General features: G+C 37.7%; 1 protein-coding gene across 3 annotated transcripts in view; it reads right to left on the reverse strand.

Annotated features, from left to right (window-relative positions):
- KIDINS220 (kinase D interacting substrate 220) overlaps nucleotides 1–24,643 on the reverse strand; it is a 75,369-nt gene that overhangs the window by 15,369 nt on the left and 35,357 nt on the right. For all 3 annotated transcript variants that reach the window (XM_053938518.1, XM_053938517.1, XM_053938516.1), the window contains exons 21-24: nucleotides 23,935–24,079; nucleotides 22,187–22,349; nucleotides 7,145–7,323; nucleotides 3,843–4,069 (exon numbers count right to left, since the gene is read on the reverse strand). In XM_053938518.1, the coding sequence (XP_053794493.1) occupies nucleotides 3,843–4,069; nucleotides 7,145–7,323; nucleotides 22,187–22,349; nucleotides 23,935–24,079 (714 nt within the window). The remainder of the gene's footprint in view (nucleotides 1–3,842; nucleotides 4,070–7,144; nucleotides 7,324–22,186; nucleotides 22,350–23,934; nucleotides 24,080–24,643) is intronic.

Below are 24,643 nucleotides of genomic sequence, written 5' to 3' on the forward strand. Positions count from 1 at the left end.
ACACTCTAACATCTGCTTTCAATATGGGAAAAGGATAATTTAACAATAATTCTGACAATTTCACTCTCTGACTTTATCAACTAAGAATCATCAAAACTTTGAGTCAATTGTCAATAGCCAAGACAATTGTACCAAATAAACAGTAAGTGGGATACATAATAGCATCACTAGAACTTCCCATATTTGTGGCACCCAACCTGGGGGCTTCCACAAACACTAGATTTTGTAAACATATGAACAGATGCTTATAGCAGACAGTACTGGAACTTTGTTTTGCTGGAAACACATTAATGCATGTTGTTCAATACAAATACCATTTCAAGGGACAGTGTTAATTTAGACTTCAGGAAAAGCAGAATTACAGCACTCATTGCTTTCAACTCATTGCCCAGTTCTTAATACAACTACCCACCCCTCAAAAAAAGAAACAAACTAAAAACCAACAAAACACCATAAAAACCTAAAAGAAATCTCAAAACAATGGCTGTATTACTGATTTCTGATGTTTCTATGTGTAGCATTTTCCAAATTGTATTATCCAGATACTTCACAAGAGAACATATTATCTGATTTGTGTTTCTGCACATGACAAGATTCTGATTAGTCTACAACACCAAATTTAGTATAGAGTAAATAATTCTATGACTAAAGGGATAATCTATGAGGAAGGAGTAAAATTTGTTGAAATATTTAGATTTGCCAATAAGGACTTAAAAACTTTTGTATTCAGAAGCAGCTCTAAATGAACTGAGAAATTCAAGTTTAATTTCTCAGTATATCATTTATGTAGGCAGCATATGCTACAACTTCAAGCACTTTATGGAAAGTAAAAATGGTTCCATATTTTTAGCTGCTAGAGGTAGATTCTGAGCACTTTCACACAAATACCACAAAAATTTCATATGCTCTTCCAACATACGAAGTTACACAATATTCATTGTAACCATTCGTCTAAATGGGGAAGTTTGGTTACCTAGCTTTTGCCTTACATTTTTTGGCTAGTATAGAATGATGCAGGAAAGTTCACTGAATTAAAACTATTCCACTGTCATAAGGCACATTCTACAATTAATGTGAACTTTTTTTTTGAAGCAAGATTAATTTCCAGAAAATACCACAGAATAATTTAATGCCTCAGTGTTCCACTAAAAGCTTAAGCCATGTGGAAAACCCCCAAGCATGAAATGCTTAACAATCAAACTGCATTCAAGTGCCCAGCTCTCACTGCAGAACCTCTTCTCTGAAATACACAGGGAGTTTGCTCATTGCATGATATCAGACTACAAAGCAATGGAAAAACTCTGTCCACTGAGACAATTATCCCACAATCCTCTCATAGCTTCTAATCAACCCCTGGGCCCATTTCAGCTACTCCACTGTTTCCCAATTGTGGGATTAATTCTCCATTACAGGCCAAGCACTTCAGACTCAATCTTCATTTGAACCACAATACAGGTATCATGAAAACATGAGATCAATATAAATATATATTGGGCATAAACCAGTGCACAGTTGCTCTTTAAGTCTGCAGATAGCCTACAAAGCTTAATGGATGTAGCAAAACGCCATTTTTTCAAAATACCAAAGAATTTTCTCCTCTTTGTAAAAAAAAAAAACCAAAACGTATTCACATACCATAATTTCTTGCTCCCACCCAGGAAATCCCAATTAAACTTGCCTACTGCTCTGACCTTCCCTGTTAGAAACATCATCTCCACAATGATCCATGAGAGCAGCAATTTTGAGAAGCTGAACTTGAATTCAGCTTTCAGCCAGGCTGTTAGACAGTGGTAAACAGTACATGTCCAGCTTAGCCCTATACTGAGAGCCATAGTGCTATATTGATGAGCTTCTAAATGGGACCATAATCTTCCCTTTACAGCTAACCAGAGAGAGAACTGGGGTTTAAACCAAAAATTAATAGATTACATCACTGGAAGTTCATGGTCCATAACATAGGAAAATCTAAAGAGAAAAGAATACATACAAAATAAAAAACCCCTGTATTTTCCAAAAATAAAGTCTTTTCCCCAACAGCTCAAGGGGGTTTTTCTTAAGCATAAATTAATGCTTAAAGACAACAGGACAGAAAACAGAACCATTGGCTGGTCAGAATATGGCACATGTCCCCAGGACTGAGGGTGTTTTTGAATAAAATCCAGCTATTTCCACAGAAGTATTTGAATCTGTTGTGCTGTGTCATCCAGTATCCAAGATCTCTCTTGGAAACTTCTACTGGGGAGAGTCTATTCTTCAGTTCTATTTGTTTTTTTAAATACCACTTCTACAAAAACCTGAGAAATGAAATATGATTGAGTGGAAGGAAACAGTTTTTCAGGATGAATTTTCTACTTTTAAAATCTTTTCATCACTTATCTCAGTATGTGGTGTTCATTACAGTACCTTCATGAGTCCAGAGTAATGAATACAGTTCTCTGACAGTATTTATTAAGTGACACACTAAAAACAATTATACTTTAGAAGGGTAGTATAAAATTCCAGTGAAAAAAGGCCAAATTGAAGTATTTTAGTCTTCAGCAGGCAAAAAAGTAAGCACGTCTGTAAGCCTTAACAAAAATGAACAAATAAACTCTTTGTAAAAACAGCTTATGACTCACCAGTAATTGTTTCTCTAATGCCAGAAATCCCCATACAGGTTTCAACAGTTTATCACCCCTGACTTTAAACCTTGTCATGTACAGTAACACAAAACAGGGCAAAACAAACAAAAACAGGTCTTCCAACAAAGCAGCTACTTGGACTAAGCTGAGTTAGTATCAACACAAATATTCATGTGTCAAGCATTTATCAGTGTTGGACTACTTCAAACTATATGCTATTTTACGTTATTTTCAACAAAACAGCATACTGTCACTGTCTTGAAGGTATATAAGAATCATTTTAGAACAGATAACTTTAAAGGTTCTGGCCTACATATATATATATACTTTTTTGCCTTGGTTAACAAACACTGATTTAGGAATAACTCAATTTACTTTTCACCTTAATAAGTTATATGTTTATCTACAATCAAATTTACTTAATGCTGAGGCTATTTCCTGTATATCTGTATATAGAAGAATGCTATGACTTATATCAGCTCTCTGGGTTTTTTTCATGATAGTACTACAGAAAAAAAAAAGTGAAAAATGAAGTTTAAAAATACTGAACACATCCCACAAAACTAGAAAGTTTAGACTCTCTTCAACTATACAGTAAAGCACTTCATTCAATTTTCATGTGAGCCACTCCCAGGACTATGTTTTCTGAGCCCACAAATAGCTCAAAATGTAAGTTTTATGCAATTCATGTTAATTCCTTTAAATGAGTACAACACCAGCTTAGGGAAAAGATCATAATAACTTCAAAAGATCAGAATAACTTTAAAAAGAGACAACAGGGAAGACAGACATACATTCTTATAATCTATCTCCCCACTTAAGTTTCTGTATGTTTTAACAAAAGTAACCAAAAAAAGATGGGATCCCTCCCAACATCTGTGAGCATGTGAACAACTGAGCACAGTTTACCCCCCCAAAAAAACCCAACAAAACAAAAACAAACAAAAAAACCCCACCAAATAAAAAAACCCCTGCAATATCCTACAAACGAGCAGTGTCTCAAAATTATTTTTTCTTCTTTGTAATTTGTTGTTCTGATGCCATTTACCATGCTTCTTCCCCAAACAACAGTGACTAAACATTACTGCAAAATTTGTCAGCTTTTGGACTTTTCTCCACTCCTAAATAAAACTTGCATGGGTATTTTAATATTTAATAGATGACATCTGCAGTATTACCAGACTAAATCAGAAGAATGTTAACTGGATCTCGATTATTTACCCGATTGTAAAAGGGATGCTGAGGTCCTGTCATACCGCTATAGTAACTGCTGTGAGGCTGGGGGGATAAAACTCCACTATTGAAAGGCCCGTTGAAAGAGGTTGTAGAAGAGCAAGCTGAGGAAGGCTGACTGAACAGAGATGTTGCTCTGGCAGGTGCCTCATGTAAAGGCAAGGTGGGATAAGGAAGTCCTCCAATATTCATCTGATCTCTTGCAGCACGAACATCTGAAAAATAAATTCGTAATATTATTTTGCTGGAAGTATTTGAGAAATTTTTTATTTGTTTGCCAATTCACTACCGTACATTTTTGTACATTTAACTCCAATCAGAACTCATCAAGAAGGTCAAATTTCAGCTGGATTTGGTTGATTTCTCTTGATGATCACATCTACACAGGAGGCTTTAGGAAAGTTAGGATGGTTTATCACATAAACTTATATAGCATATTAATTCTCTCTAAACATTAGATTTTTTTTAAACGTGGCATAAAGGAACCTAACAGTCATTCTCCAAGAGAAGCTGCTCCAAGGCTGGTCTGTACCATGGCAGAGTGACAAATCCCAGCATCCAGGGGCCTCTTCTGATCCACCAGGGGCTGTCAGTGCTCTCACAGCAGGTGCTACAGAGACCTAGGAGTTGCCAAAGAAACAAAGGTCCCCAGCAAGCCTAGCTCAGGGAGTGTGACAAGGTAGCTTGTGTGGCCAGGGCGCAGGAAGGATGCAGTCACCCTACCCAAGAGGTGAGCCCTCTTGGTGGTCATCATCCTCTTGGAAGGAGCTCAGATATGGCATCCACATAAGATAAGGCACAAACACATAGTTCTCTGCACTCACCAGAAAGGATGTGACAACACAGACAGAGCTCCTGTCCAGGTCTCAGGCTGGGGGTGGGGCAGAGCCTGTCACCAGTGTTGCATGGTAGTAGAGACAACAGCTGTGTGAGACATGACCAGGCAGACAACCCTGGTCCAGCCTGGTGGCAGAATTAAGTAAGGAAGCAGAAAGATTAAGAAGCATGAGACAGTCAGAGGACAGAGACTGCTGGAATCATGCTCGGTCCTCCCTGAAACAGAACAGCCACCAGAAAAAAGCCAAGATCCAGGGGACTCTGTATTCTCCCCACAACAGGCAAAAGGCAACTGTACCAGGGGACATTCATATTGGACATCAGCAACAATTTCTCCACTGGAAGTCTTTTGGAGATCAGCCAGGAACTCCTGAGGTAACAGAAGCCAACAGGGAAACACCACTGAAATACTTCAAAGGAATTAAAGGGTGTTCCTCTAAGAAGGTGACACAGCTGACAGCCCAGCTCAGGTGCCTCTACCTCAGTGCACAGACTGGGCAACTAACAGGAGGGGCTGGAAGCCACCGTGCTGCTAGAAAGCTGTGACCTAGCTGTCATTCCAGAAACTTGGTGGATGAATCCTGTGACTGGAGTGCAACTATTGATGGCTGCAGGCTGTTCAAATGGGACAAGAGAGGAAGGAGGGGAGGAGAGGTTGCCCTCTACATCAAGAGATGGACAGATTGCAAATTCTTAAAAACAGTAGAAAGGAGGCCCCCAGGAACTAGTGACCTGTCAGCCTCACCTCTGTGCCTCTGAAGATCATAGACCAGATCCTCGGAGAAGTTTTACTAAGTTTTACTAAGAAGTTTTACCTCCGTGTGGAGGACAGAGGTGATTCAAGAGACCTAGCAACAGCTTCACCACAGGGAAGTCCTGCCTGACCAACCCTGTGATGGAGTGACTGCATCAGTGGACAAGGGAAGGGCTAGAGATATCATTTTTCTGGACTTCTACAAAGCTTTTCATGTAGTCCCCCCCCAATATCCTTCTCTCTACATTGGAGATATATTTGATGGGTAGACTGTTACACAGAGAGGAAATTGGGTGTGGACAAAAGGTAAAGGTCAATGGCTCAGAGTCCCGACAGACATCAGTGAATACTGGTGTCCATCAGGTCAATACTGGGACCAGCATTATTTAGTATCTGTATTAACAACATGAATGAAGGGATGAGTGCATCCTCAGCCAGTCTGTAGATGACGCCATGCTGAGTGCTGCAGTTGACACACCTGAGGGATGGGATGCTATCCAGAGGGACCTGGACAAGCTCAAGAAGGGGACATATGGCAATCACATGAGGTTTAGTAAGATCACCTGGGTTTAGTCAACTCTCAGTAACAATCCAGGCTGGGGGATGAACAGATGCAGAGGAGCCCTGCTGAAAAGGTCTTGGGGGTGCTGGTGGGTGAAAGGCTGGACTCGACCCAGCCATGTGCCCTTGTAGCTCAGAAAGCCAAACGTGTCCTGGGCTGCATCCAAAGCATTGTGGGCAGCAGGTGAAGGAGGAATTCTGCCACCTGCAGTGCTGCATCCAGCTCTGGGATCCCCAGAACAAGAAGGACATCAATGTATTTGAACAAGTCCAGACAAGGCCAAAGTTGACTGATGGATGGAGTTGACTGAGGGATGGAGCACCTCTACTATGAGGAAAGGCTGAGAGAATTGGGATTTTTCAGAGAGAAAGCTTTGGGGTGACTTAATTGCAGCCTTCAACACCTCGAGAGAGCCTACAAGACAGGTGGAAAAAGACTCTTTACAGGGATATGCAGTGACAGGACAAGGGGGAATGACTTCAAACTGATAGTAGGTTTAGAATTCTTTACCATGAAGGTGGTGAGGTACTGGAGCAGGTTGACCAGAGAACTTATGGATGCCCCAGCACTGGAAGTGTTCAAAGACCAGGTTGGATGGGGTTCTGAAAAACCTGATCTAGTGAAAGGTATCCCTGCACATCGCAGGGGGGTTGGAACTAGATAATTTTTAAGGTCCCTTCCTACCTAAGCCATTATAAGACTCTAAGGAACAACTCCCCTAGGAGGAAAGGCTGACATAGTTGGGGTTCTTCAGCCTGGAGAAGACTTTGTTTCACTGACTTAATTTCTACAGGGTTTTACACGTACTCTCATAATTGTTAACAAAGATCTGAAGTCAACTTGCATCTCTTCTACTAAAATATAGTTGTGTGTATTGGTTTCCTCCATCTCCTAAAGTGCTCTGCAAAGCAACAACAGTGGACTTCGCCCTCCAAAAGAAAAGTTTTAGTCCAGGATGGTCTGGCTGTTACAGCAAAACTATTAAGCAAAACTGAATGCCCTCTTACTGAAGTCAAATCAGACAATCTGAAGGTATGACTTGATGAACAAATGAGTGTTCTATGTGACATGCCAAGTAGCTCTACTTAAAATAAATAATAGATTTGTCATTTTCCATTTACTTGAAAGCACACTCACCTGCAATGATTTCTCGTAGCTTGGGATCCAAGTTCACTGTACAAGGCAAAAAGGTTCTTACATCACGTGCAACAAGGACAGGTGTTCGTGAGGATAAAAATACTTCAAAATTCCGTATATCTGCATCAATTTCCAGTAGAGGTTCAACATCTTTAGTTGTAGGAATATTCTTTGAAATTCTGGGGAGTGAAATTAGATACATCATAAACCATATTTATTAGAGTATGACTTCAGTTTACAAAGTGATACTCTAGGGTGAAATACTAGCACACTTGCAACTATTCTCCCTGCTCTCTGAAAAATAAGAGAACCCATAAAAAGCTGTGCTGTCTGCAGAAAGATCAATGTAACGTTTTCTAATATGCGAAAAACCTCAAACTGCTGAACAATCTGATCTAATGGTATGCTTCAGAGAAATGTCTAAGAAGCCATACATGAGTAATGTCAAATCCCAAGTAAGGGGAAGTTAACATTTGTGAACTTTAACCCAAACATCTATTCGCATTCCTATACCCAATTCAGAAATTCCATGGAAAAAACAATCTCATTTTTAAACTAACTTTTTGTAACAGAAACAGGCATCTTAGAAGCTGATCAAAATCTAACTGTGCATTCATTGTAAAAAGTGGGAAAACAACCAGCAGCTTTCAAGCATTTCACCTTCTAAGAAAAAGCCACAAATGAAAACAACAAAACCATGAGACATGATCAATGTAAGGAACTGTTCATGCATTATGACTATTGTCAAGCAACAGTGGGGGTTTTGTGAGCACTAGTATAAAGGGGAGTTTCAGGAAGGAACAAGAAGGATTAAATGTTAGTCTTGTGGAAGTTTATGAAAAGCTTCTACCAAGCAAGTGATGCAGGCTGACACTGTTGGTCAGATGGACCTATCTTTCTTGATGTTTCATCTCATAGTACTGGTATCTAATATCAAATGAGAAATGATAATCTAAATTAAAGATTACTAAAATGAAAAAGTACTCACACCCAGCATAATAAAAATGTAAACAGTGAAAGAATGCACTGAGAATAGTGAATACAGTTATAGTAATGGCTATAAAGTGACTGTGACACCACTCTATATGGATACCAGGGAAGTAACCACACTGTACATAAAGTAAAAATAGAAAAAAATATGAGGAGAAAAAATAAAAAAAACTTTATATAAATACAAAATTAATTATGATCTTTAATGGCTCTTTTCAAAGACATGTTAAGACTACAACTCCATGATAAAGGGGAACAGCATAGATATGTTGGCCACTCTGTGAACTGCTGTAACTTGCTTAAAAGAAGAAGGTAGCATAGAACAAAGAAAGTTAAAGTGTTTTCTCCAACTACTGGACAATTAGAAGAGTTAAGGCAACTACCAGTGCTGTCATGGGGGAAATGAGTGTACTGATGCATGGATGGGAAGGGAGGCAGGAGACTCATGCACACTTAGTAAATCATCAGTACACCAGGGATTTCTTACATTAAATAAATTTACACTTACATTGTGTCTTCAAAAAGGAAAAAAAAACTTAACATTTAAAAGCAACCCCCAACTGGTTGTAATTGAATTGTATTTTTAATAGAGCTAATGAACTAAGTCTACCATTAGCCGAACAATCTTACCCTATTTCACAATTTGTCTGCTTTTTAAAAGCAACAATCTTTTTTTATCTTTATTTTTAAATCCTCCACAGAAAATAGAATTTTATGCACCATGGGATTATTCCAGAGGCAAAAGTGGCAGATTTACACAGAATACTTAGCATTTAATGTTAAGAAAAATAAAAGAATTGAGAATCAATGCTACATGCTTGAAGTAAGTGCAACTCCATTGCATTAAAAATGTATTTCAGCCGCGTTAAATCTTTCAATCTGATCTTTTACGACATTCTAGCCATTCTACTAAGAGTAGAATTAACAAATTCCTATAAATGTTACCAGAAAACAATGGACCGTGTACCTAACAGATGGAGGATACTGCCATACCATGCTATCATAAACAGTGTCTGTGAATAACTTCATTCACAGTGAAAGGTTACTTTATAGCACAGGAAAAATGTAGCAAATATAAAGCATAAAAGCAAGTGTAGCCTATTCTAACAAAGGTTCTGCAGAACAAGTTGTGATGAGACATTGTCCAGATGGCAGCTGGATTATCCACTTTAAGAAAGCTCAATGTACGTAAGACTTCAGAGACTCCAGCCTTAAGAGAATAAAAGGTGGTTATTCTGTGAGAAGACACTCAAAGGTTACAATTTCAAATAATGGGAACAGTTCATTCTCTGGCAGAGTTTAAAGAAATCAAGTATAAGCTAAAAGAAGTCCTAACCTCAAGGAGTGAAGGACCAAAAAAAAAAAAAAAAAAAAAGAACACTGGCAGTATCAAAGTAAAACCTGTATACTCCACTGAATCTGAGAAATGCCTCTTTTACACTAATATTTAGCTACTACCTTATGCTATTCTGTTGAGCCTTATATAAAACTACAATTAAACTGACTGTAAATGTGTATGTTTTAAATCAAACATCAGATTGTAAAAAAAGCCAAGATCCTTAATGTACACTTTAGTTATATATATTTGTTACAGATATTGACTGTTAGTATTTTAGACAGGAGTTCAATGCTGAAAAAGTAAAAATTAAGTCACTTTTCAAGTCAGGAACTAAAGAGTTAAAGAGTGGCCTACTTCAACACTTCAATCTACAAAATAAAAAGCCAAAAGAGAATGTGACATAGATTTAAATAAAACACACAGCTGATGAATCACATGAAACAAATTAGCTGATTTTTAATGCCAGCTCTACTTAAGTCTGAATGCGAACAGTGTTCTGAATACGATGAACAAAGCTACTGTTCAGAAGCCAATAGCCCACTGCTGGTGTGCAGATTGAAGTCTCTATTCTAACCTCCTGAGCTCAATGTCTTAAACTATGCCTTTGAAAGAAATATTTATGTAAATGATAATCTTTTGGCAAAGAGCCACAAAAACCATACGTGCCTGCACTTCTCAGATAAAAAAATAAAAGGTTAGCATTTAAAGCACTTTAGAAGTTACTTTTTCTAAAATACAAGCATGCAGAGCTAAAAATAAAGCACTGTGAACACACTTTTTTCATTTTGGGGCTAGATTCCTGAGGCAAAAGAAGTATTATTTAAATCAGAAACATCAGAAAGTGTCAGTGTTACAGACTGTCTGTTTCCAGGAGAAACTACTTGAATTTAGAAGGAATGAAGCTAAAACAAAAAATTTCATTGATTGAAGTGAACCTTAAAAATTAATTCCACTACTCTTCACATTGCTTTCCCATAAGCAGCTGAAATTAAGAACTGTTTTCATTCTGGAGTAAGTTACACTGCAACAATGATGAATTATTCCTGGCTTTTTCCTCAAATACAGACAATTTAGTACAAGTACACAGAGGCACATCATGTTATCTTTCATTCTGCAAATTAGATTCCTATTTGTTCTAATTATGTTCACCTTATACTTCCATGACTGACTTAGAAAATAACCAACCATGGTCTGACAGTGTGTCCAGCACTGAATGTTGCCAGCATAGCTCAGAGGAAGGTGCTAAGCTGTTGCACCTATTGACCACCTCCTTCACTAGCCTGCTAGGTGGTGGCAAAATGGCAACAGCCAAAATCAAACACCTTCATCCACACTGGAGGCTGCACTGGAGGTGCCCATGTTGCCTATGCCACTGGTTAAGTCCGGCCCTGGAATATGCCAACAGGATTTAGCCACCTCTTCCCCCAGCCAGAGGTTTTGGGGCAGGTGCTCAAGGCTGGCTCTGACACAGTGTAGCTGAGTAACCAGGCTGTGGTGACAAGAGCTGTGAGGAGCCTCACTGCAGAGCTCTCCTGCCTGAGCTAAGAACAGCTTTTAAGCTCAGACCTCTGCCCTCGGTCCTCCTCCGAGCTACATCTGTGTACCTTTGGTCTTGACCTTTACCAGTGGCTTAACATCCTGCCTTGACCTGTGCCTTGTGGCTACACACCACAGGGCTGTTTGCTGTCCCTGGGTACTGTCACTGAACCTGCTCCGCTCTGCCCATTTGGCTACTGAGGGCCCTTGCTCACAGGGCCGTGCCTGCCTTGCAGCCCTCCTCAGCTCCCAGCTCACCCTCGCTCATGGAGCAGAACCCTGCTGTTCCCACACTGGTGGGAAGTTGACTTCTTTACAAGCCCTCATAGCATGAAGGGCTGTTCTCTCTTCTCTTTCCAAACCTCTCTCCCCGAAGGTAAAAACAAAGAGATGCTTCAAATTGATCTTTGCACACCTAGTTTTTTTTCCTCATGTGTTTCACAGGAGCAAGCAACTGCATGGACAAGAGTAATTTAACTTTCTCACTCCATAAAAAGCAAATTACTTAATTAATTGCTATTAAATAATAGAGCAACAGAAGGCATGAGCATGAAGGCATGCCATGTTTTATCTATCATGGGCTTTTAAATTTTTTCCTCTCAAGACAGTACAAGTCAAAAATGTTGCTTAAAATAATGACATAATTTGTCTTTAAAAATGAGAAAAAAAAATTTCTACATGTTTGATACTGAGAAACACAAAACTAGAAAATCTTGGCTGCAATGGAATGCAATATGAAATTTTGATGCTTAACAGTCTGCTAATTAGATGTCTGATCTCTAATTCCTAATAATCAAATCCTATGCTTTGCACTGAACTTACTTATCCTACTCCTCTTATGTCTGGTCAATATAATGACAGTGTTAAAACCTCTCACACAAATCGCTCCAGGAACTTTGCAGTACTAGCAAAGTATCAGCAACTGTGCTACAAATATTCTCTCAAACTGAAAACTGCGACAGGTCACTTGGACACTGAAAAAGAACATTCACTTATACGCCCATTCGTACAAAGACAGGAATAAAAAGTCATCACACACTCAATAATATAACATAAGGGAACAAATGCTTTATCTTTATAAAGACCAAAAAAAGAGAAAGCTATAGTTTGACATATCTATGTAGACAAAAATTCAAGTCTCCTCAGCGCATATTAAGCACAAGAGACTTCACTGAACAGATGCAATAGCTATTTAAAAACTCCTATTACCATAGGTATTCAGGAAAGCTTGCTTTGCAGAACTGACTCTATTCAATTCAAGTACCAGCAGATAAACCACCTCTCCTCAGTGTTCCTGCTTTTCATTATTTCAGAAAAAACAAACAAACAAACAAAAAAAAATTCTGATGCTTAAAAGATTGATATTTATTAAACTAATCTCCCACACCCAGTATGACACACTGTCACTGAACCATATTAAAAAGTTCAGTTCTTTGAACAACTCTCTGGCATACTTTATGATTAAAATAAAGTGTTAAAGCAGTTACAAATGCCCGGATTCATTCACAGCTTTGCAGTGCTATTTGAATTACAAAAGGCAAAAGAATTTTAAAAAAGGTGGGCATCAACCACCTACTACTCAACTGTTACACTGCCTTTTAACACTGAGACCACACTATTAGCACAGTAAGAAACATAATAACTTTTACATGCCCTGCATTTTAAGTAAGAGGCAATAAAAGGAAACAGAAAAACAAAAAGCAGGTTAAATATTTTAGAAGTAATGCCTCACTGTGAGGTCTACAATACTAAATTGTCTACTTAAAGGAAGTGATTTATTTAAACATGGCCTGGGCAAAGATGATTGCAGAGAACATTATCATCAGAGTGATGAATGTGGCACCTTCCACGGCTTTTTCATTTTTAATTTCTGTAATCACTAAATAGCTACACTTCTTAAATTAATACATCAATAGGCATTAAGCTACTCACAAATCCCTCAGAAGTTCATTTCACCCTTTTTCTTAAAAGGTATTTAAACAGTGTCAAAACTGGAATTAACATAATAACCTTCCAGAAAAGTTACATTTCAAGGATCTTACTCAATTTTAACATTTAAAATTTCTACAGAATTGCTGAAAGCATATAACATACTTTTCTAAAATAATAATTCAATAGATATTTGTCTAAAGCACTGTAATGAAAAAGTAAACAGATAATGCTTATCTTCCATTTTTATTTTACTTCTTTTCTTCTTACTTATGTATATTAACAAAAAAACCTCAAATGATTTAAACAAAAGCTTTTAGCTCAACACATAATTGCAACAAAATTACAATAATTGTACCAATTAAAATAATCCTGAATGAACAGTTTGTCATCTTAATGTTCCAATGGTTTATAGAAGGATCTACTTAATTAGCTGAAATTGCTTTCCAATGTTAGTATCAAATGTCATTTGTTAAAAGTTGAACGATTTTGAAAATAATTTAACAAAGCAATTTTACAAAACACCAAGAACCAACATTTTCTTTTCAGCTGAATAAAGCAAGCAGATGTGTCATCAAATTGCTATAAAAATAAATGAGCCTTTATATGGAGAAAAATAAATTTTACTACTAGTGCTACAGAATACTATTTTTTTATGAAATCAAATTCTTTAATAAAATAATTTCATATCATTTATATCATGGTGATATTTTTAGTATGCTATAAATATACTTTCTTAAATTGAAGTAGTAAACAATCAAGGAGAAATATTCCATCGTACATGAAACAGAAAAATGTTTTAACCTGACTAAGTGATTTCTTAATTTGATTACCATGGGTGTATTACACAAGAGATCTGAATCTATCAGGAAAACATGGCACCAGTGAAACCATGTTATAGAACTCCAAATCTATAATAACGAACTGTTTCACTTATAACTAAATTTGTTTCTACCAGTTTAATTTCAAAAAAAAAGGAAAAAAAAATAAAAGAGAAAACATTCTGTGGTTGATTTCAAGAAGGGGTAACTTCAGTAAAGACTGGAAAAAACCCAAGCAAAATCATATACCAGTGCTGAAACTAGACTTGAACTGAAAGAACTAAGAAAAAATAAATCCTTCTACTATTGATAAATTAGACAAAGCATGTATATTCTACAATTCATCCCTTGGAATGCTGTAACAGTTGCAAAAACATTAAAATGAAAGTAATAATGAGCTATGGCTCACTTAGATCCTTTGGCTCCCTTCATCCCTGCAACCCCCCCACTACCCCCAAGAAAATGGAAAGGGAAAGGGAAAAGGAAAAGGAAAAGGAAAAGGAAAAGGAAAAGGAAAAGGAAAAGGAAAAGGAAAAGGAAAAGGAAAAGGAAAAGGAAAAGGAAAAGGAAAAGGAAAAGGAAAAGGAAAAGGAAAAGGAAAAGGAAAAGGAAAAGGAAAAGGAAAAGGAAAAGGAAAAGGAAAAGGAAAAGGAAAAGGAAAAGGAAAAGGAAAAGGAAAAGGAAAAGGAAAAGGAAAAGATGCTGAATTGAAGAAAGCTGTTATACCGTTCCTCTAAATTTGGTGTGTTCTGCCTTGGCATGTGGTACTACCATCCAATTTGCCATCCATCATAGGTAGGCATGCACACATATGTGCACAAAGACTTTATCACAGAGGTTAAATTAAGCCCAAGTGATGGATGAATTACATGTTGCTAAGTTTTAAATAATGGTTACCTACAACTCTGAGGAAAGTATAACCATTTTCTTGTCCTGAGAAATCTCTTTTTTTCAAAATCAAACAGTTCTTGATTTCCATAGTTTCCCTCAGCTTCCCAGAAAGCATATTTTCAAGGAGATTAAGGAAGGGTGGAGATCATAATCTGAACAGATGGCTCATAAGTTTCTTCTTCTATCCTGAGCCAAGCTCTTCTGTTCTAATATTTTTAATAAATATATAAAAATAGTCACAGGAATTTAGGGACCATCAGCTATTTGCAAATATCCTTATAAAAAATCAGAAAGTTCTGTCTTAATATTCCTGTTTGCTCAAAGCCCATGTCTTAACACCCCAGTTTGGTCAAAGTTCAGGCAAAGAATGACAGGTAGGACTGTCCCTCATGACATCACGCCATGACAAAAAGCAGATTAACATCCAAAGCAGCCAGTAGGAAACACCTGAACAGAAGGTTGTGTGAATACCTGAATTCTGTAGCATTAAATAAATTGTATATTCAGTCCTGGGGGACAAGCACCCTCCCCTCCCCAGAATCTTTAAGCACTGATCTCATGCTCTCTCTTAGGACTATCTCCTCAGATACACCAGCCTTATACTTCTCACAGTTTCAGCAGGTTCAGCTAGAATTTTATTCAGAAAGACGCTGTAAGAGAGAGGACAATATTTACCACACATCTGCCTAATGCCTGGGTGAATGTTCTACCTATGTCTGGTATCCATGAGGAAATTCTCATGGATTGTCATCAACTTCATACTGACTTTTTTCTTTCCAAAGGGCCCTCTCTAACAGGCAGATCATTAAATTGCTCTGGAAGCCTGCAGTGCATTCCTTGCCATTTTCTTTCCAAAGGTCAACTGGACTTTCCTATAGTCGCCTTTTCTTGCCTGCCTGGACAACACATCTTGTTCAACAGCACCAGAAGGTTCCTGCAACTTGTCACACATCCTGTCCCAGCACTTGGTATAACTAATTTAGACACATTTATCTTAGAATTAAAGTAACCTTTGCTGCTGTGCTTTGTGCTGAACCTCATTTTATCCTCCTGCTGCAAACATGCTCAAACCACATTTTTTTTTGTCCTTTACTTGGCTCTGTAAGGGCTTCAGTTACTGACTGAATAGGTTCTAGGTGCAAGGTAGGCTTTGCTTTAGCAATTCTGTGCATTCACAACAGAACCATTGATTTCACAGGACCTTCAGGGGTAAAAATTCAGACTGTTCATAGTTTTTCAAGTGTCTAGAAATTTACAATCATTTTCTGAAATGCCATACAAGACATTCTTGAACTCAAGAGGCATATGCATGCCTGAAATTTCACTTTCAATTGTATAAATCTTACAGTCCAGCTACTAGTAGCTCTAAGTGGCAGACTGGTAAATCTGCCATATCTAGAAAAGAAATGGTTAGCTCATAAATACAGAAACTCTCCCTAATGCCTCTGGAAGGACAAAAGCCTCCAGAAGGACAGGCAAGAAAGTTACACAATTACTTTAATGATTTCTAGGAACATTTTCCAATTGACAAAGTACTGCGGGCTTTGATTTCTGCCATGATAAATAGGGTACAAAGAGAAAATCAGAGAAATCAGCAACAATTTATTAATTCCTTTCCTTACTGCAGATTTACTGCCCATCACTGCGTTAGCAGGATTATAGATGAGATTATTTTCCCCAGTAGGGTATGATACTTATATCCACAATAACTCAATCTGCAACTTACTCACAGCTACTTCCACAACCCTCTGTAAAACAGTTATCCTGGTTATATGCCCACATGGCATTTCCTCCCTCTGTCAGACCATTCACAGCTATGTCAAATAGCACAAGAATTATCTTTGGAAATCTCACCTGCAAGTTTCTCACAAGACAGATACTCTTATCTTTTGCTTCCTTCTTTTGTTTTCCTGGGGCAATCGTGCCTGTTATTATCTTAGATTTTAATATATTTAGATGTTTCTAGATTAAGATCTTGCTTAAAATGTCTTAGATTTCAAAATACTTCCTCGTCTTCTTCCTATGTTCTGTTGAATCTGTTGAGAATTCAGTTTCTTGAACTGTATCTTTTTTCTACAAAAGCCACAGTGACTTTTCCCAAGATATCATTTATTTAGATCTGACACTGTCATTTATTCTGGTGTCATGGATGCTTTACTTGCCTTCACAAGAGAGCGCATTCCCATAGCTGGCTAATTTACAAGTCTGAGAAGTCTCAGTTGCAAACATTCAACTAAAACTTGCTTTAATCTGACAACTTAATTCTCTAAGAAATTTATTTGCAGAAAGCCCACATATTTTATTTCACTTCAGAGCTTTAAAAATTTGCCTTTTGCAACTTCTGCAAACCACTTTGACATTACACAAAATCAACTCTTTACAGTAATATAGAAGAGAATGCAGCACAACATAAATGTAGAGAAATATTAACTCTATGTCACAGTTATAAATAAAATGGCAAAGATAATTAAGTTAGACCAGTATGGAGAGATGGGTAATGACAACAGTGAGATTGACCACCAAAGAACCTAAACACAAAAGGGGAAGGAAGGAGTGAAAAATCAGAATTAAGAGCTTAACCTGGTAACGAGAGAGACTACATGAAAATCCTGACGATGAGAAAAGGCAACACATTACCTGAAGGAGTAAATATTACTACTAATAAATATACCAGATGGAAAGCAAGACCAACTAGACAAGTAGAGAGAGGCTGAAATGAGAGGATAGAAGATGAGATAGAGATGATACAGCAGGTCACTTTACGGAAGTAAAAAGAGTAAAGATATATTTTTTGAGCATATAAACTGAAAGCCAACAAAGCATTTTCTTTTCAAAATTTGCCACAGTGACAAAGCATGGGCTTGTTCCCCTCTAAAAAAGATTGAGAGCATAGAGTCTCTACCTGTTACTATAAGAGATTTTAAGTGACTCCAGCTCATAAAGGTTCTTCACAGAGGTGTGCCTGTGTCACAAACTGAAGCCTAATTTTCTTTAGAGAGTTGGGGGGAGGGGGTAGTTCAGTTTTGGGTTGGGTTTTTTTGTGGTTTCCTAATTGGTTTTGTGGTTTGTGTTTGGTTGTTTTTTTTTTTTTGTTGTTTTTTTTTTTTGGTTTTTTTTTTTAGGGTTTTTTTGTTGTTGTTGTTGTTGTTCTCATTGTTGTTGTTTTTGGTTATTGTTTTGGGGCAGGGGGGAAGTCTGTGTTCTTTTGGTTTTGGTGGGGTTTTTTGCAAGGGTGGTTTTTCTGTTTGTTGGGTTTTTTGTTATAGACCCTGGAAGAAAGTTCCCAATATGATATTCAGTAGGTTTTTCATCTCTGCATAGTATGAAACAGGAAAGATACACTTCTCCTGACAAACCTGGTTTCATACATCAATTTAGTCTTCGATATTCTTCACAGTATCTATAGAAAAAGACAAATTTACTTTCCCCAACACGCCTTCATAATAAGAATATATTAGTTAGCTTTATTTTTAATGACAAATTGAAACACAGAGATACAGGTATACTTATTTAGTTACCAAATTAAGGTATCCATTTTTTTCAGAATACTCCACCAAGTGAAAGCAGAGCTCCCAGTAGCTCCAGATATAGCTCTGAACACTGAGTACTTAGCAATATCAGCCTACAGAACCATAAGCTGTACACCACCTCCCCACAGAGGCACAAATATTATCCAATTGAAAGGTACTATAGAGGTGATTAGTCCAGCATCACACAAACACTGACTAATAGCTGTGGAACAGCGTTTCACAGTCTTACTTTAGCTGTTGCATTAAACTCCAACAGATAGCACTGCAATGTGGCAGAAAATGGCCCTCTCCTTTACTTAAGTTTGCAAAATTAAATTCTGGACATTACAAGATGGGAATCTCATGGAGGCAAAATAGCATATAATCATGTAAATCATATGTCATTGTGCCTGCATAGAGGGGAATTAACTAAAGACTGTATTTATTCTTTTGCTTCTTAGTGCTTGACTACCCGATTCTTTTCGTTTTCCTGTATGATTTGTATGTTGTGAAGGTATCGCTTTCTCCTGGAAACACTGAAAGCCAAGGCGCGGGCGCCAGCGCTCCCCGCGGCTGTGCCGAGCCGGGAGCGCCACCTGCCGGCACCGCGCCGTGCTGCACAATCCCAGCGGCGCCAGGGCTGCCGGGGGACACAGCTGGGGACAGCCCGCCCCGGGGGACACAGCTGGGGACAGCCCGCCCCGGGGGACACAGCTGGGGACAGCCCACCTCGGGGACACAGCTGGGGACAGCCCACCTCGGGGACACAGCTGGGGACAGCCCACCTCGGGGGACACAGCTGGGGACAGCCCGCCTCGGGGACACAGCTGGGGACAGCCCACCTCGGGGACACAGCTGGGGACAGCCCGCCCCGGGGGACACAGCTGGGGACAGCCCGCCCCAGGAGGGAGGGCACAGCTGTAGGGCAGCACGGGATTAACTGCCCCTGTTGCACCCCCAGTGAACACACCAAACACACCGGATCATCTACTCCTCCACTGAAGGGAGCTGTAACTGGTCAGTCCAGTGTGGTCACCCTCTGCTCCACACTGTCTGCAGTGGAGGGGAAGGCAATGGAGAGTTCTCACTGCAAGGGAATCCTGGTGACTCAAAAGCTTTTTAATACATGATATTTTAAAATTTGGAAAAGCAACTGTAATATCAAAGGATTCTCTTTACACAGGGAACGCGATCAACTGTGAAACTCTTACATTTAACATTAGAACCTACAAGATTCCTTTCAGCAAAGAGATGTCCAAGCAGCAACCCTAAAACTGCAGCGTCACAATAAAAAGTAGTTTGAAAAAAATCTATTCAATACTTGAAAAACTATATTCTTAATTATGATGTAAAATATCAAAACATTAAAAAAACCCTTGAAGAATAAAAGCAGAGAACAAGTAACAAACTCAGTACAGGAACAAGCTACATAATTACCAAGATCTAGTATCTATTTATGATACTCCAAATGGGAAAGCTGCTCTATAAACTAATAAAACTTAGAAAACTGAAACTGAAGTTTTAAAAGAGGAACTAACTTTGAAATTATAGTGAAACAGTTATTTGAGTCAAGTTACTTTAAACAGTTGTAGATAAAAAAAATAGTAATGACACTGAAAGGATTACTTTGGATAAAACAGAATTTTTAGAGATCTAAATAATCCCAGAGAAGAGTTCACAGACCTTTTCACATTCAGCATATGGTAAAGATGATCACCCAAATCACCAGAGAGATGAGACCTCAGCTTTGTCAATACTTCAGGAGAATTATATATTTAGTTCCTTACACCGGTTCAACAGAAGGGACTGAGGGACATCAATTCTCTTCCTGAGCACTCAGCAACATTATTGTTAGAAAACTTTTTTCTTTAATTGTTAAGAAGCTAAAGAAACTAAGTCTTTTAGCTTTATCATTTTCATATCAAATAATCCTGTTGCTATTTTTTTGCTCAAGAGAAAATTCTGAATATTGGTTTGTTTTCCTTTTCCTTTTTTTTCTGGTATTGCAGATAGAATACAAACAGCTTTCCTTAAAAGATGATTATCACCTTGCCTTTTCCAATACCTTGTACAGGGTTCTTCACTGTTTCTTCCCATTATATACTCTGGTTTTAAATACTAAAAAACTACAGACACACTTGTAATTGTCAGTTATGAACTAGCAGTCTACTCAAGTAGCTATATCACTTCCAAACAACCTGCACAGCAAGAGGTACAACACAGCAGCACTCATGAATCTCCTCCACACCTGAACTAATAAACCATGACATGCTCCAGCTAGCACTAAGCATCAACAGCTCAAGTGTTTGTGCTAACAACAAACAATCCAGAACCCAATCAAGTCACTCATATTCATTTGTGAATGTCCTTTTATTTATGTTGGTTTACTAGGATTTAACATCCATGAATACTGGAATTACTAGCATCCATTTATGAAAATAAATCAGGTCTCTAATACCTCCTCTGGTTTATCAGAAGACAAACATTGTTATGTCTTGAAGACAGCTTTGGACGTCAATCACCCCGAAGTGATTTATTACTCTGGATGCCAATAATCAGAAAACTGTAATGAGTTCATTGGGTAAATACTGAAAATGTAAAATTGTGAAACATGCTATACAGAAATCTAAATAAAGAGAAGTTTGAATGAAAAGCATGACAGGAAAGGGAAATCCTGATGATTCTGAATTTCTGTACTTAGCTGATCACATAAACATTTGTGACGCTAATTGTGTGAACGCACAGTGGAAAGATGGGTTCCCTGTGCTTTACCTTTGATTTCACAGGTATATATTATACTCACAGAGGAAATGCAAAACTCAAAAACTGCATTCACACTCTAGAGGAGAGTGTTTTCTAATCATGCACTTAATTTACCAGTGAAGTCAGGTATTTCTAAAACCATCTTCCAGCTTAAAGCCAGTCAGCTACTTCAGTCTACTACTCGCTCTCTTCATCTGTCTTCAATCCTCAGCCTCATCATGCCCAATCTACCCTTATCCCTCTGCCTTCTGAGATTGCTGTGTTCAGATCCTAACAGCACTTCAACTTTTCTTTCCTAATACAACTCATTCAATCTTTCTCAAACAATCCTAATTCCATTCTCAACACTTCAACCATTCTCAGCCCACCCCAGACCCTTACACAGATCATCTCCTACTCCTTGCCTTTCACTGCAGAGCACACTTCCAGTATTTTCTCTCCAAATTCATTTCCCTGGACCCTGCAAAATCTCTAGATTTTCTGGTAACTTGTTCAATCAGTCACCATCTTCTCTCTTTACCTCAGCTGTTCTTTTCATCTGATCTCAATTATATTTTATCCAAATCAAACCTTTCTTTCTTCTCCCTGACTCTGATTCTCAGATTCTGATTTTCTTCTATAGGCCCCACTCTCAGTCATATCTCTCTCTTCCGTTCCTCCCACTGTCATCAGGTCACAACCCACAAATCCTTTCTTACAAGCAGAGGATTCTGGAGAGAGATGTTCACTGGCAACACAGGGCAATTTGTTCTCAGTAGCAATACCTAGACAGCGCTGTTGGAAAGCAAATTGTAGCAGAAATGGAGAAAGTCATGCTTCTTTTTCACATCCCTAACTGCAGCACATGGCATTGCTATAGCATACCTGCTAAGCACAAAACCTTCAAAGATTTTTATCAGTAGGGCCAGTTTCTGCTGAGCTTATTTCAGATTAACAAAGAGGTGGAAAAAATACCCAACTTGTAGCTTGGCCAAGGTAAAGATGAAAAGGATATCAAGAGACAAAAGTACAGTTAGCTGCCTGTGAAAGAATACCTGTACAGTTCTCTGTGGTTTAAATACAAAGCACTCATTCATACATGGTGCATCAAATAGCAATGAAACTCACTTAGAAGTTTTCAGAAGTCAGCAGAAGAGGGTAAGATTGTGGGAATTTTAGATTACAATCTGATAAATGTTTGAAAGCCATGTTTTTCTAGTGATCATTAATAATTATCTCTATTTTAATCACTGAAATTGCACACTATTACCAGAATAATGACTACCTCTCATAGATGGTTTTTAAAGTCAGGTGATCTGGAACACCTTCAGTCTCTTCAAGATGCAGGATGAGCCATGATGTTCTATATGGCCACTGCTCTGTGAGATTGATCCAACTTGCCAGTCTGTCCCAGTTGAATGTGATTTGATTGGCTCTCAATAAACGACCTAAAAGAACAAGGAAGGAGAAAACATAGACCATTTTTTTCTCCCTTTTGAAAGATACATTTTTTCCCCTTAAAGTAACAACTATGTTACTTTGTTATTATCGGATCTGTGAACTTCCTGCTATTACATTTTAGCTCAGTAAATTCAAAATTACTGCAAGCTGCACCTAAAAATATAATTTTACGGTCTAATAAAAATCCTTGCAAATACTGGTCAAAATATGAAACTCTCCAAAACTGTCAACTTCAGTCCCAGTTTAAACTAATTACTATCATCCTGCTACTGGTGAACCTTAACTTACTTCAACCAAATTCAATAAAGAATTTCACACAGCATTAATTTCTCCATCTAAACACAGAATTTCATGCTAATACTCTGACAGATTTTCTATGCACTGGCATGTGAAAAGTGGTCAAAACAAATTAAGCATACAACTGCCAACTTCAATAGCCAATACAATAAAATTCAAAGCTATGAAAAAGACCGTTTTAAGTTAGTAAGACAAGGTATAAATTACAAATAAGATTATTTTAAAAATCAGAAAAAGTTAATGCTACAATTTAGGCATTTGAAGTTTCAGCAAATTTTCTGTAAGTCCTTTATTAATATCTGTAATTACATGTAACCTACAGCCTGAAGGCTCTGTTCATAAAGCTGTTTATGAAATCATCATGCCTAACCACAGATTATACTACACTAAAAGTGTTCTTGCAAGGTCTTTTTTTTAGTTTGATTTTACATCTAACATTTTGTGATTTTATTATACTTTCATAACTGTACTATAGTTTGCCAAAACAAGACAGGTTACATGCTACAAATTGCAGTAACAAGTTAAGAGAGCACACTTATTAGCCCAGAATTTGACGTCGGTTGCAGATTTATGCTCTTAACTATACACAGTGTGAAAAGTAACTCAATTTCTTTGCTCTGGGTAGCTGTAGGGCTACCCAGTGCCTTCTAGTGTCTGTAATAGGAAAGACACTAAATAATCACTCCTCATTAATTTACTACATGAAACACATTTTTATTAAAGCTCTGTAAGCCCTTTTCCAGTTATTTCTTTTTAGACTTCAGAGATACCAATGTCTTGACTGTGTTTTACTGAAGAAAAACAGGTGAGAAAATGCTTTCATCAGCCTCACACAATCATTTAGGGAAAAACAACTACAAATCCTCATAGCAAAAATGAACAGGATATATATTTGGTTTTCCCCTCAGAACTTACCTTCTCACATGTCATTACTACAATCTTTGTTCACACCACAGTATTATGAAATTGAAAAATGTAATTTTCTTATCCCATTTCAAAATCAAAAAATACAAAATTTCCTAAAAATGCAGACTAGAATCATTTGCCTCCCAACTGAAGTCAATGAAACAACAAATATTACATATCTTCCGAATTCCACACAGAATGGTCAATAATTTTTTTCTTACATTCTGGAAGAGTTTGCTTCAGAAGGACTTTCAAAAGCAACACATGGACTGACTTGTTCAATTTAGTTTACACATTTCAAAGTCTGAGTGTAACTACAAGCAGCCAAAACACAATTCAGTCTACTGCACACCAGCATGTCATGCTTACCCGTTACTGAAACAATATTTAGCAACCTCCTCATGGTCTGAGGGCTGATATCACTGAACCAATCCTCTGTTACCAACAGCTTGGTCAAATCAAATGACATTTGGCGGGTAATGGTCCTCTGCATCTGGCGCCTTCGGTAAGTATCCTGATAATGAAACAAAAACCCAAGGAATACTGATTAGTATCAAAAGCTTTTGTGTATTTCAAATACTTCAATTTTATTTGATAATCAAATTAGAGTCTTTGTGAGCAAGTCTGTGAAGCTCACAGGTAATATCAAACGTACAAGAATTTAATTCTGATTTACCTGTGTAAAAGCTAAACATTATTTCCACAGAAGCCAAGAAGTGGTAAGAGACATTTTATTTCCACATCAATTCTGAGAGGGCAAAATCGAGTGACATAGCAAAGTATTTTCTAAAAAGATTACTACTTTCAGTATTTTCATCATTGCTTCCTACCATCTCTCCAAAGAGTTAATTACCATCCATTTACTAACTACATGTAAAGATTAAAGTGACCATCAGGTTCCTCTGCTACAAAACTCCCAAAGTCTCTACCAAAGGCAGCTCAAAAATCTCAGTATCCTCAGACTCTGTGTTGCTTTTCACAACTTTCTAGATACCTTTTATTCAACCAGTTTGTGATTTTATGTAATTATGACAGAAGAGAAAAAGCAGGAAAAAAATGTGGTAGACACTGCAGTACA

This window comes from Vidua chalybeata, chromosome 3, assembly GCF_026979565.1.
Source record: "Vidua chalybeata isolate OUT-0048 chromosome 3, bVidCha1 merged haplotype, whole genome shotgun sequence".
Lineage (NCBI taxonomy): Eukaryota > Metazoa > Chordata > Aves > Passeriformes > Viduidae > Vidua > Vidua chalybeata.